The sequence below is a fragment of the Eschscholzia californica genome, unplaced genomic scaffold (assembly GCF_041429995.1).
Source record: "Eschscholzia californica isolate CP2 unplaced genomic scaffold, dmEscCali1.0.p SCAF_4, whole genome shotgun sequence".
Taxonomy (NCBI): domain Eukaryota; kingdom Viridiplantae; phylum Streptophyta; class Magnoliopsida; order Ranunculales; family Papaveraceae; genus Eschscholzia; species Eschscholzia californica.
The window spans coordinates 1,001,987-1,021,551 of NW_028238461.1; the positions used below are offsets into that span (position 1 = coordinate 1,001,987).

At 37.4% G+C, this 19,565-nt stretch overlaps 1 protein-coding gene, 2 non-coding genes and 1 pseudogene across 4 annotated transcripts; 2 read left to right on the forward strand and 2 right to left on the reverse strand.

Moving 5' to 3' along the window:
- Positions 1-4,203: 4,203 nt before the first annotated feature.
- Positions 4,204-4,278, reverse strand: LOC147541265 (small nucleolar RNA snoR20a). Its single transcript, XR_015224468.1, has one exon. It is a non-coding gene; the product is annotated as a small nucleolar RNA snoR20a (small nucleolar RNA).
- Positions 4,279-4,300: 22 nt separating this feature from the next.
- LOC147541266 (small nucleolar RNA R38) lies at positions 4,301-4,391 on the reverse strand. Its single transcript, XR_015224417.1, has one exon. It is a non-coding gene; the product is annotated as a small nucleolar RNA R38 (small nucleolar RNA).
- Positions 4,392-6,744: 2,353 nt separating this feature from the next.
- On the forward strand, positions 6,745-10,587 carry LOC147541267 (bZIP transcription factor 29-like). Of its 2 annotated transcripts, none has more exons than XM_086635034.1 (5): positions 6,745-7,009; positions 7,311-8,689; positions 8,768-8,900; positions 8,998-9,082; positions 10,106-10,587. In XM_086635034.1, the coding sequence occupies exons 2-5, from the start codon at positions 7,422-7,424 to the stop codon at positions 10,288-10,290; spliced, it is 1,671 nt and encodes a 556-aa protein (XP_086491160.1). In that variant the 5' UTR covers positions 6,745-7,009; positions 7,311-7,421; the 3' UTR covers positions 10,291-10,587. The 2 variants fall into 2 exon arrangements, with proteins under 2 accessions (XP_086491160.1, XP_086491161.1); XM_086635035.1 differs by having other exon boundaries at positions 6,751-7,009; positions 7,397-8,689.
- A 435-nt stretch (positions 10,588-11,022) lies between these two features.
- Positions 11,023-11,605, forward strand: LOC147541268 (auxin-responsive protein SAUR21 pseudogene; annotated as a pseudogene).
- Positions 11,606-19,565: the final 7,960 nt, after the last annotated feature.

Here is a 19,565-nt window from a genome sequence, read left to right on the forward strand (position 1 = left end):
TTCTGTTTGGAAACTTACAAGCATGCATAAAACAAAATCTAAATCTGCACAACATAAACTGTGCCCATGTTTTATCCCTACTCCAATGGTTTAAGGTTCTCTTGATGGATAAAATGATAGAACAGCAGTGATATATTATTGGTTATTCCTTGGAAGTTGCTTTGCTCATGCCCTTCCAAGACAACTCTTTTTGGTGTCCTGATCTTCCGTCCATTGAGCGTAGATCAAAAATATTGCCCAACAAACACCACACACAATTCATACGAATAACACCCATGAGGAAGAGAAGATCAAAGATGTTGGACTAGCAAGTTACGGTCTTGAATGGCGTAGCCGTGAAACAAAGTCCGTTTTTGGTCACGTTAGAGTAGTCGTAGTCACGTTAGTGTAGTCGTAGTCACGTTAGTGTAGTCGTAACCGCATTGTTCTCTACCATCACAACAAGAACAAAAATCGGACACAACAAAGTAAAAAACCTAGTAGCTTATCTGGCAATTAGGGCAGCAGACTTGGTGGAGGGGTAAACCCTTTTTTTTTTTTCAAAAGGCTAGAGGGGTAAACCCTAACAAGCCTATGTAGAACAGAGATTAATAAAAGGATTTTTGAGTGAGAGGCCCAAAAAATGGAGGGTAAATAAGCATTATCCCCAGCCCAGAAAAAAAATTAGAACCCAGTCCAAATTGTCAGGACAGCTCACAGTTTTCTGGTTTTTATTTTATTTATCCCTCTTTTGCCCCTCCACGGGAAAGTTCTTTGTTTTCTGACAATCTGACGGACGACAGCGAAGCAATTAATTCCCCGTACATGACGTCATGTCAGAGAAACATTCAGATTTTCTGAAAATTCAAAAATGGCGCCATTTTTTGACGAAATTTCAGCCAATTTTTTTGGATCCCTCCCATTATATTTTGTTTCAACTCCTTCTTTCTTCTTATTTATACATCCAAAAATCTTCTTTATCATTCTTATTTTGTTTTTCACATTTTATCTTCTTCATCTCTTTCAATCTTTAAAAACATAAATTTTCTTTTCTTTCTCTCTCTAAAAATTTTATTTTCTTATTTTTGGATGTTCATCATTCTTTTTTGTTTCACATTTTATTTTCTTCATCTCTTTCAATCTCTAAAAACATCAATTTTCTGTTCTTACTCTCTCTAAAAGTTTTATGTTCTCATTTTTGGGTGTTCATCATTCTTATTTTGTTTCACATTTTATCTTCTTCATCTCTTTCAATCTCTAAAAACATTAAAGTTTTCTGTCTTTCTCTCTCTAAAAGTTTTATGTTCTTATTTTTCTTCTTCATCACTCTTATTTGTTTCACATTTTATCTTCTTCATCTCTAAAAACATCAAAGTACATAACCAAATGTCCAGTGCACAGAACCATTTCCGGTACAGGAGAAAATTCCCAGTTCAAAAGTGTCCAGTACTAAACCAAATGGCCAGTACATAGAACAATTCCCGGTACACAAGAAAATTCCCACTACAAAAATTTCTAGTACATAACCAAATGGCTTGTACACAGAACAATTCCCGGTACACAAGAAAATTCCCAGTACAAAAATGTGTAGTAGTACATATCTAAAAAATGATCAGCACACTAAATAGTTCCCGGTACACAAGAAAATTTCTTTATACAAATAAATGAAATACTACCAAAAATGAAGAAATTTGTTGAGATTGGAAAGAGATCAGAAATAAATCTGGGAAAAAAAAAATTTGTTGAGATTGGAGAGAGAAATATGTGTGAGAGAAAATAAAAAAGAAATAAGAAATAAATCTGGAAAAAAGAATGAAATTGGTTGAGATTGGAGAGATAAATATGTTTGGGAGAAAATAAAAAAGAAATAAGAAATAAATATGGAAAAAATAACGAAAATGGCAAGTTGGTAAATTTTGTAATGGCAATTCTGTAAATTCGTGGACAGTACAAGGTTTAATGTCAGATGCGTCAGACTATTTTTCAAAAATTTTCGCATTTCCCGGGAATTTTTCGGTGGCAATTTTGTAAATTTATGGAAAGTACACTGTATGATGGGAGGTGTGTCAGATTATTTCTCAGAAATTTGAGAGTTTCCCGGAAATTTTTCGATGGTCGTTTCGTAAATTTTGAAAAGTAGAAGGGTGTTTCGGAAATTCCACCCCCACCTCCTGACCATTGGACCTGCCCCTTATTCTTTTCCTGCAGTGGACCTGCTTCTTATTTTGGGTCAAGGATTGGGCCTTTTGCCCAACCCCTCTTAATAAAATTGCTTTCTACTTTGCAGAAACATAACCGTTTTATGGTTTCTGAAAATCAAAGTGGTAAAAGATAAACTTCAACAAATTCAGAGAAGGTTAAAAAAGAAACTAATCAAACACGAGGGGTCTTTTTCCTTAAGAAATAAATCACCCTATTTTATGTACCAACAATGTAAGCAAAGAGTTTCCCACGATACAACGGCGTTGTTACCTTTCTTTTTGGAAGTTGAGTAAGTCTGTATAAATTCTTGAATGTTTTCTCTTTGAAAATCTGATAATTTTTAAGTGTATGTTTTCAGAGTGTATTTCATGTAATCTCGTTCATCATATGAAAGCCAATTTGGAAAAAAAAGAAAAAAGAAACACTCCAACACTCTTAGGGATGATCCACACGCGTGAAGTGCAAGATATGCCTCCAAAGAGTCCAATACACCCTAAATGTCCATTCGTCCATGTGCATACCTGTGTGCCATTTGCATACTACAAACAACACAAAACACTAGACTATGTCCATTCGTCCATTTTTTTTAATAAGTGGGTGTATAGAATTAAGCAAAAAGAACTCAATTTGGAACCTTAATACATGGTTAGGTTAGTCGCGAAACGATTTAATTAAAAGAAAAAAGTTGATTTTGATAAGATACTTTCTCTTGTTGTGAATATGTCATCCATTCGGGTTGTACCTTGATCAGCATGAAGTCTTGATCTAGAGGTTGAGCAAATAGATGTAAAAACAACTTTCTTTCAAGGTGATCTAGGAAGAGAATTTCATGATGCGACCAGAAGACTTTGTGAAGAAAGACAAAGAGGACTATAGTTGGCGCTTAAAGAAAAGTCTTTATAGATTAAAACATGCACCAAAGTAGTGTTGTAAGAAGTTTGAGTCAGTTATGAAAAAGAGCATGTTTATAAGAGATTACTTCTGATCATTGTGTATTTGATCGGATGTTTGACTAATGAGAAGCTTGAAGTTTGTCAAGGGATGGCAGGAATTGCATTTTCCTCCACCTAGTTGGAGTGGGAGTTCATTGGGTTTTATTCGTAGTTGGAAACCAGACGGGTTTGGTCACGTGAACCAAGGCTTGACTCAAATTTTGGGTCGACTGGGATTAAGGTTAAAGGGGAGTATATATAAATATTACCCTTAATTCTAATTTGAATAGAGAGAGACACAATAAGAAACGCGCACGAGAAGAGAGATAGAGAGAGGTCTACTGCACTAATATTTCAACACGTATTATCTTCAGTGTGTAAGGAAATCCACCGGTTTTGGATGAGGTGATTGGTGGGCGAAATCCTAGAGTATTTGTTCTACAAGAGCAACAAAGACGTGGTTTGTGATAATCCATTCTAAAAAGTTGGCCCGATAACTTTCTATTTCTCGTGTGTTTCTTATTGAGCCTCTCTCTGTATTCAAATTAGATTAAGGATAATATATATTATATATACTCCCCGTAACCCCTAACCCAACGACCGACCCATGTCTTGTGCCCAAATGGTACTCGTGACCGAGCCCATTAGCTTTCCCCAATAGGGAAAAACCCAACACAAATGACACTAAACTATTTTTTACTCAATAAATCATAAACCTTTACACTTAAACTTATATACTAGACGTCGACTGCCTAACATTTTTAGCTCACTAAACCAATCATGTGAATATTTCGTTCATAAATGAAATATTAGATTTACGACTACTGCTAGGCTGCTAGCAAACATTTTTAGCTAATTCAAATCTTCCTAATTGAATATCTCGATCTTCTGAAGTTATTATCTCATTCACATGAAATTTCTAATGTAAGACAAAGAAAACTCTAAAAATTTATATCTTTTGTATAAAATTTAGAGTAGTAAAGAGATTCATGTTAAGTTTTAAGAACTCTAAAAGAATTCTAGGTGGTATTCTAAGATTTAGATATGCTGTATGACCAATACCTGAGTAAAGAAGAAACTAACATAAAATGCCTCAGACCGTCCTAGTTCATGAGTTTCTAACATTTGCAATTTTCTGTCAACCACAGAACTTATCATCACTGGCTCATTTCAAAATCATACTTATAAAGTGTGTCAGAATTTAGAAATATCAACATTTGTTATTCAGACAGGGATAACTGTTTTATTTCATATCTAATATCTTCCTCATCCACAAACAAACACTATTTTGTATGATCCTCTATATATTATTATATATATATAGAGAGAGAGAGAGAGAGAGGCATCAGTTCTTCCTATTCATACTAAACATCACTGAAACCCAACCTAAGTTTGAGCATTCATTTGAGTCGATATAGATCATCATTTGCCTCCCTCAACTATGTCATTGTTCAAATCTCAAAAATAAAGAAAACCCAGATCAAAGATCTGATTTTTGAACCAAACCCAGATTTGTAAATCCTGTATTTCAATCAAGTACCTAAGGATTTGATTTAGCTTATTCGCAGAAGAATAAGAAACCAAAAAAGAAAAAAAGAAGAGGGATCAGGAAACTGACTATGGACTTGTTGGGTAAGATGTATTTAAACGATTTACTCGTAGCTTTATTCTAGGGTTTCTCAATGACTGTATGAATTAGGGTATGAAACTAGGATTTTTGAACCGATCGCTAGGATTTGAGATAGTAGTATTCAACTTAACAAGCCCAACCCAAAGTTCATAAATCCCTTAAGCCCAAATCCGAAAGACAAACGCGTAGGCCATAACTTAGAAGCAGGAAGAGGAAAGCCCAAACTCCTCATAGGAAGTTTTATAAGCAATGCCCAAACATGTTAAAGGAAATGTGTTTTTCGTCCAACACTTGGTCGAAACAAGTTGACAAAATATTGTTAGAGGTAATTCTATTCTTGAAGGTGTATCAACAAATTTTTTTTTATCTCCTTCCAATAAAAAAAATTCTAGTTGGTTTATTAAATTGCTGGTGAAGGCCCCCCCCCCTTTTGCCAGCGAGTACAGAGACAAGAGAGAGAGAGAGAGAAGAAGGATCTTTTTTCTAGGTCGTCGACTAGAGATTACCATTCGACCACCTAAGGACGTCTTATGTCCTTAGGTCAAATTCAAATAGACCTTACTTTTAACCAAAAGATGTTATTAAAAGATATTGCCTTTAGCTGCATTGTTTTTAAGAAGTTTGGACATTGACTCTAAAACTTGCCAACCCTCAGTCTCAAAGTTAAAACCCAATCCTTTGGAGACATTGGTTATATATATATAGGGTTAACAACTCATAAAAGACAAAGAAAATGATAGACTAGATTACCATAGTAAACCTAATCCACACTTAATTATGAATCAATTTTTATAAAAAGTATAAAGATTCTATTAAGAGAAAAACACTAAGAAATAAAAAAAAAATTGTTAAGAGAGAAAAACACATTTCACATGAAAATAGAGATCGTTGATTTTGTTTAGGTCAGTGTAAGATTTGACTTGGTGGCCTTTTATACAATTACTCAAAATCAAATATATAAATAATAATCTCCAAATGACTTAATAATTTATGAATTTTCAACTAATTGTACGAGTAAATAGGGATCCTACCAAGATTTTCTCAAAGATCGGTGATACAGAGAAATAAAGAACTTTTCTGGGATGTTAAGTTTTGGTTGGAAACAAAAAGAATTTTGAACATTTTGTTTCATTTGAACATCCAAACCCTAATACCTTTTAGCGTTTTCCCTCTTCTTCCTTTCCCATTACCACAATCAACTCCTGCGACCTCCACCACAAACTTTGGTGATACCTCCGTCATCTCTAGCGAAACTTCTTCCTCTCTCATATTCTCTTTTTTTCCTCCTCTTTTTCTTTATTCTTTCTTTTTTTTTTCCTAAAACATAGACCTTTCTCAAGTTTGATTTTGGAGATTCCAATAATTTTCGCCGCCAAACGACAATAAATAGGGAGTATATTTGGGGGAATATTTTTAGTTTCCGCGCCTTTGATATTTTATTCTACCGAAATTTTTCTTATGAGTTATTTCTCTAATAGCTCCCAACTTTGTAACCGATTTCCTGCATAGCCCCCTACTTTATCAAAAATACCCAGATAGCCCCCTTTTTTAGATTCCGTTATAACACCGTTACCTAGTCATCATTTCTCTCTCTTCCATCTCATCATCTTCATCGGCGAAGGTCGCTCGCCGACCAATTTTCTAGCTGCCGACCTTCATTAAAAAAAAATTCCTCTCTCTCTAAATTTTTTTTTTCTCTCTCTAGATCTGGAGAGAGAGAGGAGAGAGGAAAAAACAGTTTTTTTTTTTAATGAAGATCGCTGGCCGGCGACCTTCGCGGGTGAAGATGATGAGGTGGCGATAAGGTGAGGTGGCAGAGAGAGGTAATGAGATGGAAGAGAGAGAAGTGATGACTAGGTAACGGTGTTATAACGGAATCTACAAAAGGGACCATCTGAGTATTTTTGACAAAATAGGGAGCTAGGCAGGAAACTAGTCACAAAGTTGGGGACTATTAGGTAAATACCCCTTTTCGTATTTCCTAAAACATAGACCTTTCTTAAGTTTGATTTTGGAGGTTGAGGACTAAATACAGATTTTCTCACTCTGTTTCTATAGAGAGAGAGAGAGAGAGAGAGAGAGAGAGAGACGGCGGGAATCGACCACTTGTTGCGTCATCGTCTTCATCATCAGTGAGAGAAAATATTTTTGTGGACTTCTCAAGTTTGATTTTTTAGGTTAACAGTGAGAGAGAGAGAGAGAAAAACAAGCGCCAAATTTCCCGCCGGAGAAATTCTTGCTAGTCTACGCCAATCATCATCAGAAGGTATTAGCTTTTATAAATGGTGGATTTATCCTGATGATATGTTTTAGCAGTTTGTTGTTTATTTTGCTAAGTTCTACTACACTAAACAAATTAAGGTTTAGCATAAACCCTAGAAAAACATAGGGTTTTCAGTATTTTTACTTCAATTGGAGATTATTAAGTTTCGATCTTTCAGGAATCTAGGGTTTGTTGTATTGCTGATTATATGGTCTGTTAAATTTATATGAAATTGAGATGAAAATTTGTTACATTTTTTTTATTACCGTCTGATATAGAATTTATATTTGGATTGAAATTGCAGTTTGTAATTCACTTTGACAATCATCTGAAGTAGAATTTGGGTTTGTGGAGAAATTTTGAAGTAGATTTTGGGTTTGTTTTGGAAAGTTTGAATTACTATTGTTTGGATCAAATGGAAGAGACTGTTGAATCTCGTCGTGCTATGCCACAAAGGGTCCAGTCTTCTTCTAGGGGTTCACCTCCTTCGATCCGGAAACAGAATCAGTCAATAAATACATTTGAAGTTCCACAACTAAATACTACTCAAGTTCTTGCTCCAACACGGAACCTCTCCCCGAATTTCAGTCCAGAAAACAACAAGAGAGTAGGTATACCTCCATCACATCCACACATTCCACCATTATCGCCCTATTCACACATGCACCCAGTGTCGCGGTTGACTGCGCATCAATCGACTGTTTCTCCAAATATGAGTGAAGGGCCTTCTCACTCTAGGTCTCTATCACAACCCACATTTTTCTCTCTTGATTCTTTGCCTCCATTGAGCCCATCACCATATCGTGACAGCATGTTAACCTCAATTGGTGATCCACTTTCAAGTGACATACCAATGGAAGATTTTGATGGTAGTTCACGAAATACTTTGGGACAAGGCAACTCCGTGCAAAGTGCCCCTCCTCGTAAATCGCATAGGCGTTCCGTCAGTGATATTCCGTTTGGGTTTTCATCTTTGATGCATTCTCCACCTCCTTTAATCCGACATGGAGGCTTAAGCAATTTCAATCAATCAAATCCTGCTAGAGATAATTTGGAAAAAAATAAACCAATTCAGTTAGTAAGAAAGGAACCACAGAGTGAGAGAGATGTATATAAGAAAGCGGTGGATGAGAGAAAATTGGAGGGCGACGTAATAGATGACATGTTTTCTACATATTTGAATTTGGAAAACATTGACAGAATGAACTCCTACGGGACTCAGGACAAGAATTGCTATGAAAACCGTGAAAATTTCGATATTAGAGCTAGTGGGTCAAAGACAAACGGTGCAGATAGTAGTGATAATGAAACAAGTAGCGCAAATGAAAGTGGTGGCAGCATGTATAAGGGAAACGGAAGTGTATCTATTGAGAGAAAAGAAGGTAACAAAAGGAGTGCTGGAGGAGATATTGCACCAACTACTCGTCATTATAGGAGCGTTTCTATGGACAGTTTTATGGGAAACTTGCCAAGCTTTGGGGACGATTTTCTAGGAACACCATCCTCTCCTGGAACATCTACTGTTCAACATTCTCCCAGTAATTCGATGGATGGAAATGGGATATCTAATACTTTCAGCTTGGACTTTGCTAACGGTAACTTCAACGATGCCGAGTTGAAAAAGATTATGGCAAATGAGAAACTTGCCGAGGTTGCGTCATCGGACCCTAAACGTGCCAAAAGGTAGATAGTTCGAGTTTTATAATGGTTGGAGAAGTGAGATCCAAAATCAAGGATGATCATTTGAATATATCATTTCAGGATTTTGGCAAATCGGCAATCGGCAGCTCGATCTAAGGAGCGGAAGATGAGGTACATCTCAGAGTTGGAACACAAGGTGCAGACTCTCCAAACAGAAACTACCAAACTATCTGCACAGGTTACACTCTTACAGGTACGAACTGAGAACTGAACTTTTGTTTCTTTTTTCTTGTATGTGTCTGCATAGTTTTGATTGATGTGGTATTCCATTCCTTTTTAATTTGATTTAGAGAGATTCTACTGGAATGACAAATCAAAACAACGAGTTAAAGTTCCGTCTTCAGGCCATGGAGCAGCAAGCTCAACTTCGAGAAGGTATAGATTTGTGCTCTTGAAATGATTTAACACCATTTTCTTCTTGAACCTAAGAATTAAATGTTGGGAAAAAACAATGTACATGAAAAATAACTGTACGCCAGTAAATTAAAACAACAAAAAATGGGACATCAGCATCTAATCAGCTGAGTGTTCACCAATACCCAACAAAAACCAAAAGCTATAGGGCAGGTAACAATAAAATTTCCTCTCAGTTGAACAGTCTTTTAAAAACAGGATGAAACTACTTCCTTCAAAATCCTGCACCCTAAGTATAGGCTACTTTCGTAGTGCCCCAACTTATTGTCTGTGTTAGCTTTCCACAATTTATTTTTTTGCTTTAAAGGACTGCCTGATTCTCACCCGACAATCATTGAGAGATCAGATGTGAAATTTTCGCCGCGATACACCATAATATAATACCTACATTTGCCGAACCAAATGAAATCCAGATAAAGGATACACCATTTTGATGTATTGATCATGAGTATTTCAGATAATTCCAGCAACTATTTTTGATCAAGTATCTTCATTTTCTAAAAAGAGAGGAATCACGATCTCTCTTATTTTGGATTTTCAAGGAATTTGAAGCTTATGAAATCCACAAAAGTTAGAGATCTAAGTTGCTTGGTAGACTATTAGTAATTGCTGATGAGATCTTAGTTGAAACCAAATCCATCTGATCTCTCCTATCTGTCTTCTTTCGCTCTCCAAAAACAATGTTATCAGAACTCATGACTTAACTTTCTTGTGACTTTCTAAGTGACGAAGATAGATCTCATTTTTGGATCTTCATCATCTAGTAGAGATGAATACGATCGGTGTACCCCGAAATTTATCACGTCTTCGCCTATGTGCAAAGAAAAACTGATATCCAATATATCACCTATATATCGTGTAATGTCCCTGCCTGATATGAACAAAGAATCCGATGTCAAGTTGTTAGTTCTGTGGTATCTTAGTGGCCTTAAATGTCTACTAAACATTCAACTTGAACCAGAAAATGTGAATTTTATGCTGCAGCTCTAAACGAGGCATTGACTTCGGAATTTCAGAGGTTGAAGATTACTTGTAGAGAATTATCTGCGAATGCTGACCTTTTCAACAGAATGAACCTTCAGCAATCGATGAATCAACATATGTTCCAGATCGACCTTAAGCAGCAGCAAAACCTCAAATCAGGTGCAACAAAAAACTCAAACCAGTAGGGTTGGTCCTATCGTTCAAAAAACAGAAGCTCTATAGTTACACTTTCTTGGAGAGTTGCAGATGAACAATTTCAATAAGATCCAATTAGGAATATCCTAAAACTCATGATTGGTTAGTAAACTTCATTCTCTCCACAAGATTTACGATAATACGGCATATACTTTCTTAGTTTTTATTAAATTTATTCATCTTTCTTCTAAAGTTTAAAAGAACAAATTTAGTTTGATAAATGAGATTGTTGTTGAAAATTATAACCACATGAATCAAATATTTTATATATCTTTCTTCTTGTTTAAGTTATTAGTAGCAAATTATCTGAAATGAGGTCCCCCAGGTCGTTCTAGTTGTCGAGAATACTACACTCGGTAGAACCGTTGGCTTTTCTAATTAATAACTGTGGCTATAACTTAGACAGGGGGTTTGCTAGTCACATGGTGGTCCTTGTGTGAAAAAATGAAGATGTTTTCAATCTAATCGACCGGTTTGTTATATATCAACATATGAATTCAAGTTGGCCTTCGATCGTACAATGCAAATTTTCTGATCACTTATTTGATCGTACAATGCAAACTTTCTGATCACGTATTCGATCGTTCGTACAAATCGGATGGCAAAACCATGTGATCCCGCACCAGACATGTTCATCAACAGACTTTCATGGAACACTATTCACCTCTAATTCCATTGAAAAGTTGAAAACATGACAACACCAACTACCATCTCACATCTCTTTCTCTACTCTCTCTCTCTTTCTCTATATATACTTCATACTAACCATTGTAGCATTCAAACACATGAAGTTTGAAAGTTCACATTTCAAAAAAAAAAGCGATGGGAGCCCGTTTGAATTCATTACTTCAAGTTAAGCAAATGCTTAGAAGGTCACTCCTTAATCCATCAACAACCTCTAATATCCCAAAAGGTTATTTAGCTATCTATGTTGGAGAAACTCAAAACGAAAAGAAACGATTTGTAGTCCCAGTTTCTTACTTGAACCAACCTTTGTTCCAAGATTTGTTACGTAAAGCTGAAGAAGAGTTTGGGTTTGATCATCCAACAGGTGGTCTTACGATTCCTGTCAAGGAAGACATGTTCATCGATCTTACTTCTCGATTGAGAGGCTCATGACTACGAGAACGAATCATTAGAATTCACTCTTTTAAGTTCATGTAAATATTTACTAAGAAAAACGATTACTTTCAAAAAGAATTATGAGGGGGAGAAATATTTACGATCTCCTTTAGAATTCTCATTCAGTACAAATCCTATATATAAAAACTATATGATGAAATTGTGGTATTTTTCAGTTGTTAAGTTTTGACTTTAGCCACTTTTTCTACTTAGTTTCTTTCACTAATAACCACAGTTTAACTGAAACCGTGGTAAATTGTGGTACAAATCCTGTAAATTTTAAAAAACAGTTGAAGGTATTATAAAAGATGGATGTAGCTAGTATACAAGGAATTCAACTTCATCTGATTCTAAGTGTTTCAAATCTAAAAAAAATGACTTTTTATACTAGAAACGCTAAATTGCCCGAAAAATTGGGGCCGATCACAACCCAAAGGGTGATGTGGCTGGCTCTAATTGGCCAGGCCATTTCCCTCTCCTCATGCCTCGATTAATCGGAGCTGGCCACATCACCATTCTGACCTGTGGTCATCCTAATTTTCGGGCCATTTAGCATTTCTGTTTTTACTAATTGTGATGAATCTCTTCAATCCAAATGATTATCTACTTCTTATTTAAAATCAAGTAGTTCTTTTCGTAGCCGATAAATCTTTGTGATCACCATTCAATCCTACAAGTCGAAGGGCAAAACCATTTGATCTTACATAGATAGGTCCCCGAAACAACCCCCCTTGAAACACTCTTCACCACTACTTCTCTCTCTCTCTCTCTCTCTCATAATTTGTATTCTCATGTGGCAGGGTAGACTATGGTGCAACAACCAAATAGAGATATTGGACAAACAAGGGGTTGTCGTGAATCCAGAGCCCACATTGGTTAGAAACGGTTTTCACTCTTTAACTGCATAGTTCTTCCTTAACTTATTTGTGGTTTCAAGCTCCTACTTGAATATTTGCCAATTTTAATAAATGAAATTTTAAGCTTGAAACCATTTTGGGCCTCAAAAGGAACCAACCAAAAGGTGATCCAACTACATATGGTTAATTTGTACTATTGAGGTGGGTGAGTGGGTGGGGAGGTCGGATCCGATGTGGTTGAGTTGGTAAATTGATGGCGGCCATCCAACTAGTGGGCCTCACGGCTAGACCAATAACGGGCCTAACGGCCAAGATCCTATATTAATATAAGTTTCCAGTTTAGTATTTAATGTTCCCATGTTTAGAGTCCTAACAATCAAGGAAAGTATCTTTAGTAGTTATCTTCTTTCTTTATTTGAGTCTAACTAGGAAAAGTATAATCTCTATATAAGAGAAGTCCAGTCTGTCTTGTTAAACACAATTGAATTATTAAACACAAAAACCCTTGATTGCATCTTCTTTGTTTACAATTATTTCAGTTATTTCAGTTTATCTTTACATTATTTATCGTTTCTCTTTTAGTTTATTAATGAGTTTTACTACTTTTACGCTTCCGCCAAAATCTACATCAGCTGGTATCATGAGCCTACAAAATCCTGAAATTTTTTCACCAACAAATCACCCGGAAAGAAATAAAGTCTTCAAATCACGACTTACAATTAACAACAAAGTCTATGATTTCATCATAGACAATGGTAGCGAAGAGAACATGATTTCCCAACGCCTTGTCAATGCTCTCCACCTACCTACAACCGAACACCGAAACCCGTACAATATTGGTTGGATTTCTAATCATAAAGAATTATTGGTACGAACCTAATGCACGTTCTCGTTCTCCATTGGTACTCACTATCGTGATTCAATTTGTTGTGACGTCGTAGACATGGATATTTGTCATCTTATCTTTGGGAGACCATGGATTTTTGACGTCGACGCCACTTATCATTGCCGGGCTAACACATTCGAGTTTTCTTGGTTCCGACGAATTCTAACAATAAGACCATTAACGGAGGAACAAACAACTATAAACGGACCAACCGGGACAGCACCACCACCAAACCGTGACAACACCGCCATCGATATCGTGACAGCACCATCACCGAAACAGCAACAACCATCCCACCGTAACAATATTACCACCGAAACAGTGACAACATTACCAAACCGGGACAACATCACCAACGATGAAGAAGCAGATGATAATAATTCAAAAGAAACCCAATCGAAGGTACCAGTTTTCCAATTCCTTCCTTGTTCCTCAGAAAGTCTCACTTTGGCTCCCAAACGCCGTTCTCCATTACTTGAGAACCCTCCTGCAGCTTCAGCTTCCGAAGAAGAAGAAGAAGAAATTAGTGAAGAAAAGAAAGAAGTTGGAGGAGAGGAAGAAACTGAAGGCGAGGATGAAGAAGATAAAGATGAGGATGAAGAAGATAAAGATGAGGATGAAGATGACGAGGAAGATGAAGAAGCCGCTAAGTCAAAATTTCTGTAGAGAAACATGAGGTTAACGCCCCAACCCAACAATCTCAATCCTCTTCTGAAGAAGAAGGTTTCGATTCAGACTCTAATTCTCCATCTTTCGTTGCTTTACCTTCTAATGGTAGAAACCCTAATATCAAATCCTTGGAATTCTACATGGTTGAGAAAAACAAGTGTGTTGAATATGAACCTTTTCAATTTAAGAAGTTGCCAGAAGATAATGGCAAATCCTTAGAATCTTACAATGTTGATGAGAATAAGAAGATTCAAATTAAGAACAAGAAGAAGAAGTGTGTTAAAACTGAACCTTGTCAATTTAAGTGGATTAAAGTTAGAACTTTTCAATTTAAGAAGAAGAAGAAGAAGAAAGGTTCAATTATATTTAGAGATAAGAATATATTAAGCGAGATACTAAGCGGAGTCCCAGTGGAATATCTTCTGAGATTCAAGTGTGTATGTACTAGATGGTGCCACTTGATTGAACGAGATACTACAACTATCAATTCACACCGTATCCGATCTCAACAACCCCATCTCTTTATCAGTGTTCTAGAACAAGGGCCAAAAAGATGTCGTTTTTCTGGAAATTTTTCCTTTAGACTTGGCACCGTTTATCAAGAGTTGGATTTTTATTTGACAACCGATTTTGTTTGTCGAAGATCATCATCATCTATTACCACGGTATGTAAAACGCCTTCTTGGTTCTATCATAGTGTTTCAAAGCCTGTAAACGGTTTAATTTGTCTCATCGACTCAAAAGCATCTTATTCTGTTCGTATATACAGTATCGCCACTCGACAAATAACACCATGGATTAAATCATTAGTACTACCTATAGAAGAACAAAAGGGTGGCGATCCTGATTGGCTAGGCTGGTTTGACAGAAGCTACCAACTTGGATTTGATCCTTATACTACCAAACACAAATTAGTTTGTGTAGCGTTTGTAACTAGGTTAGGGTTTTTTGTTTCAAATGGTAGCCCAGTGGATGTTCCTACAGGTCATATTTTTTGTGAAGTCTTGCCAATAGGGAATCATTCATGGAGAAGGATCAAAGAGGTTCCACCTCTTAAATTAGTAGAATCAAGTTCTGCTTATGTGAATGGTTGTATTTACTGGATTACTAAAACGCTTTTAGCGTTTAATATACGTAATGATGGCGTTGGTCCTTCATGCATAGTGGCATTTGATATTACAAGTGAGAGGTTTAGAACAATCAAAATCCCTAATTTTGTTTTTAATGAGCATCCAAATCAATACGTGATGTATTTGAATCATATACTTGATCCAATAGCTGATTTGATACAAGTAGGTGTTCGTGTGGCTTTGTTGTTTAGAACGGGTGGTTACATTATGAAGCTTTGGATATTTGAAGATGATAACAAAGATGATAACAAAGATGATGAGATGATGGATACTAACAGAAAATGGAGTGAAGAGACTATCAAATTACCTTTTTGTTCCCGTCATGTTTATTTACATATAATCGAAGGTATAGATGACGAGATAATCTTAAGAGCTCATAAACATAGTGCAGAGGATACTATCTTATATTATTTCTTCAACCTAAAAGATGATGGGAGATGTCGCAATTTGTTGGAAGTCTATTTCCTACAATTGTTTTTGCAATATTATTTGCAATATGGGATTGAAGTTAGTGATTTAGTCCAAGTGGGTGTTCTTCGAACCCAATGCAACTTTCGTTCAAAGTGGGGACTAAGAATTGCTTTGGTGATGTCATTGTATGTGATACCACCAATCTTTTCTTTTTCGAAAGGTTCGGGAAGAAATTTCTCTAAAGATTTCGCAGTTGGCGAATACGTTATAGTCTTTGATTCCAAGATGCAAACTCCAGTCGGCACTTTCAAGAAAGTGGGTCAGAAGAAATTTGGTCCAATCAAGATCCTTCACAAAACCAACGACAATGCGTTTGTTATAGATCTCCCGCCAGATTTCACTATTTCAAACACTTTCAATGTCGACGATATTTACCCGTTTTATTCAGATGAGCCAATTTACAACGACACCAACTTGGGGACAAGTTGTTCCACGGAGGGGGAGTATGATGGCGGCCATCCAACTAGTGGGCCTCACGGCTAGACCAATAACGGGCCTAACGGTCAAGATCCTATATTAATATAAGTTTCCAGTTTAGTATTTAATGTTCCCATGTTTAGAGTCCTAACAATCAAGGAAAGTATCTTTAGTAGTTATCTTCTTTCTTTATTTGAGTCTAACTAGGAAAAGTATAATCTCTATATAAGAGAAGTCCAGTCTGTCTTGTTAAACACAATTGAATTATTAAACACAAAAACCCTTGATTGCATCTTCTTTGTTTACAATTATTTCAGTTTATCTTTACATTATTTATCGTTTCTCTTTTAGTTTATTAATGAGTTCTACTACTTTTACGCTTCCGCCAAAATCTACATCATAAATGGACCATTCTATGTGATATATGTATGTGATAAAGTTCGAGCTTTTAGAGGAAGTCTTTGTGTTATAACTAAAAGTCGCGGAAGCTATCGAACCTACCTAGAAATTGATCCGATTATGAAGATTAATCGAAAAGCTAAGTCAAAATCAAATATGCGAACAAAATTTAACGAGGTTCGGCTTTAAAGCCTACGTCCTCGGGCGAACAAGAAATCTTTATTGAAGGATAGATGAAGACGACTCACACAACCCGCAAGTTCGTCCCAAGATGGTACCGTATAGAATTTAACCTTCTATACTAAATCTTCGACGACCGAGAAATTAAACACCGCTCAAAACTATGAACAAAAAATTTCTCTCTCACTTGCTCTCTCTCTTTAGCTCTCTCTAAAGAAGAGTTGTTGTTGCTTGTGTTGGTGTATGTTACAAAGACTCAAGACCCTTATTTATATTACAATATAAGCCGGTGGGGAACCAAATTTTGGAAACCAAAATTTAGAAACCATCCAATTTGGAAACCCAAATTGGAACCGCCTATGAGCATTCAAACCGCCATAATTTAAAAAACCAATTTGAAACCAAAATTGGAAACCTCCTTCACAAACCATCCATCACCCAAACCGCCTCTTACAATTCTCCACCTCGTACACAATTTGATATACTTCAAATTTTGGACGAATACCAGGATACTCCTTGTAAGATATATCTTTTTCTTGTAACTTCATCCGACTGCGCCATATGACCATGGCTGCCTACGTACCCTTTTACAGGATCAAGCCTACCGTAGTTCTACCAACCCTTCACATAAAGAAAACCTTGTCGCCGTTACGCCCTTTCGGGCAACTTAACACGAGCCGATTTGTAGCAATTCCAGACAATGCTGAAACTTGCTACATGTCACCACTTTAGTCAACATGTCCGCGGGATTCTCATCCGTGTGTACCTTCATGAGAGAAACATCACCTTCCTCTATGACATCTCGTACAAAGTGATACCTGACATCGATATGCTTAGTACGAGCATGATGGACCTGATTCTTCGCCAAGTGGATCGCACTTTGACTATCACACCATACATCCACGCACTCCTGCTTAATCCCTAGATCATCCAGAAGACCCCACAACCACAATGCTTCCTTTACACCCTCGGCCATAGCCATATACTCGGCCTCCGTAGTAGATAACGCAACTGTAGATTGTAACATCGATCGCCAACTAACTGGAGCACCATGTACCCTAAATACATAACCAGTAGTAGATCGTCTTCTATCTAGATCGCCAGCATAATCTGAGTCAACATAACCGCTTACTTGACATGTGTCTCCACCAAAGCACAAACCCGTATCAATAGTACCCTTCAAGTACCTCAAGACCCACTTCACAGCTTCCCAATGTGTCTTCCCCGGATTTGCCATAAACCTGCTAACCACACTGACCGCCTGTGAAATATCTGGACGAGTACACACCATAGCGTACATCAAACTGCCAACTGCACTAGCATACGGTACACGATCCATATGATCCTCCTCCACCGTAGTAGTGGGGGATTGTCTTCCCGAGAGCCTGAAGTGTGGTGCCAAAGGTGTTGACACCGCCTTCGCATCCTGCATCCCGAACCGAGAAACTACTCGTTCGATGTAACCTTTCTGATTCAAGTACAGTTTCTTACTTGACCGCTCTCTTTTAATCTCCATTCCCAGTATCTTCTTTGCAGCGCCCATGTCTTTCATCTCAAACTCTTGACTGAGTTGAGATTTCAACTTATTTATCTCCACCATGCTTCGAGAAGCAATAAGCATGTCATCCACATACAAAAGGAGATAAATAAAGTCACCTTCGCGAAGTTTTTTGATGTATACACAACAATCATAATCACTTCTGCGAAAACCATGCTTTAGCATGAAAAAATCAAATCGTTTGTACCATTGGCGAGGGGATTGTTTCAATCCGTAAAGAGATTTCCTCAAACGACATACTTGATTTTCTTTGCCCTCAACCTTGTATCCCTCAGGTTGAGCCATATAAATTTCTTCTTCCAAATCTCCGTGCAAGAAGGCGGTTTTAACATCGAGTTGTTCCAGCTCAAGATCACTATGAGCAACAATACTCAATAGCACCCGAATAGAAGTATGTTTCACGACCGGTGAGAAAATCTCATTGTAGTCGACCCCTTCTTTCTGTGCATAACCCTTGGCCACTAGTCTTGCCTTATACCTTGTACCCTTGATTTCGGAAGAATCCTCTTTCTTCTTGTACACCCATTTACAACCAATAACAGACTTACCTTCGGGCAATGGGACAACCTCCCATGTTTGGTTCTTGTGAAGAGACTCCATCTCTTCTTGCATAGCAACCAACCAACTCTCTCTTTCTGCCGCGGCGATAGCTTGTTTGAAGGTGACCGGCTCGTCGTCTTCCACCGAGAGTGCATATTCAACCAGATTTGCCTGCCCGTAATGCCTAAGAGGTTTGTCTGACCCTAACCTCTGTACCGGCTTATATAACCGTTTCGGCCTAGTGTGTACCGAAACATCCTGCTGTTGTTGTTGTTGTAAAACTTGTGTACCTTCCCCTTGAACCTCCTCATGATCGGGTTCATCAATTTCCTCATCCTGAGTTTTATCCTGATGCTCCACCTGATCATGATTCCTAGAAACCCGTTGGTCTTCGGCTTCTACTTCCACTACTTGAGCTTTAGTAGACCCAACATCACCACAACTAGGCACGGTAGCTTTCGCCATAGCTACAATAGATGACTCATCAAACACCACATCTCTGCTGATTACAAACTTCTTGTCTTCCGTACACCATAGCCGATAACCCTTGACTCCTGTAGCATATCCTAAGAAAATTGCCTTCTTCGCTCTATTGTCAAGTTTGTTACCTTTAACATGGTAATAGGCCGTACAACCGAAAACCTTAAGTCTCCCGTAATCTGCATGTTCACCTGACCACACCTCGTAAGGTATGCCGCCATCTAAAGAAGAATGTGGAGACCTGTTCACAATATAACAAGCTGTAGCAACAGATTCTGCCCACCATTCTACGCCTAATCCCGAATTGGAGCGCATACATCTAGCCTTCTCAAGTAGTGTACGGTTCAATCTCTCTGCGACTCCATTCTGCTGAGGTGTGTTTACTACTGTCTAGTGCCTCACAATGCCTTCCTGATTACAAAACTCCTTGAATGCCCCATCCGTGTACTCGGTCCCATTATCCGACCTTAACGTCTTCAGCTTTCGACCAGTTTTGTTCTCAACCATTGCTTTCCACACCAGGAATGTGTTGAATACCTCATTCTTATGCTTCAGA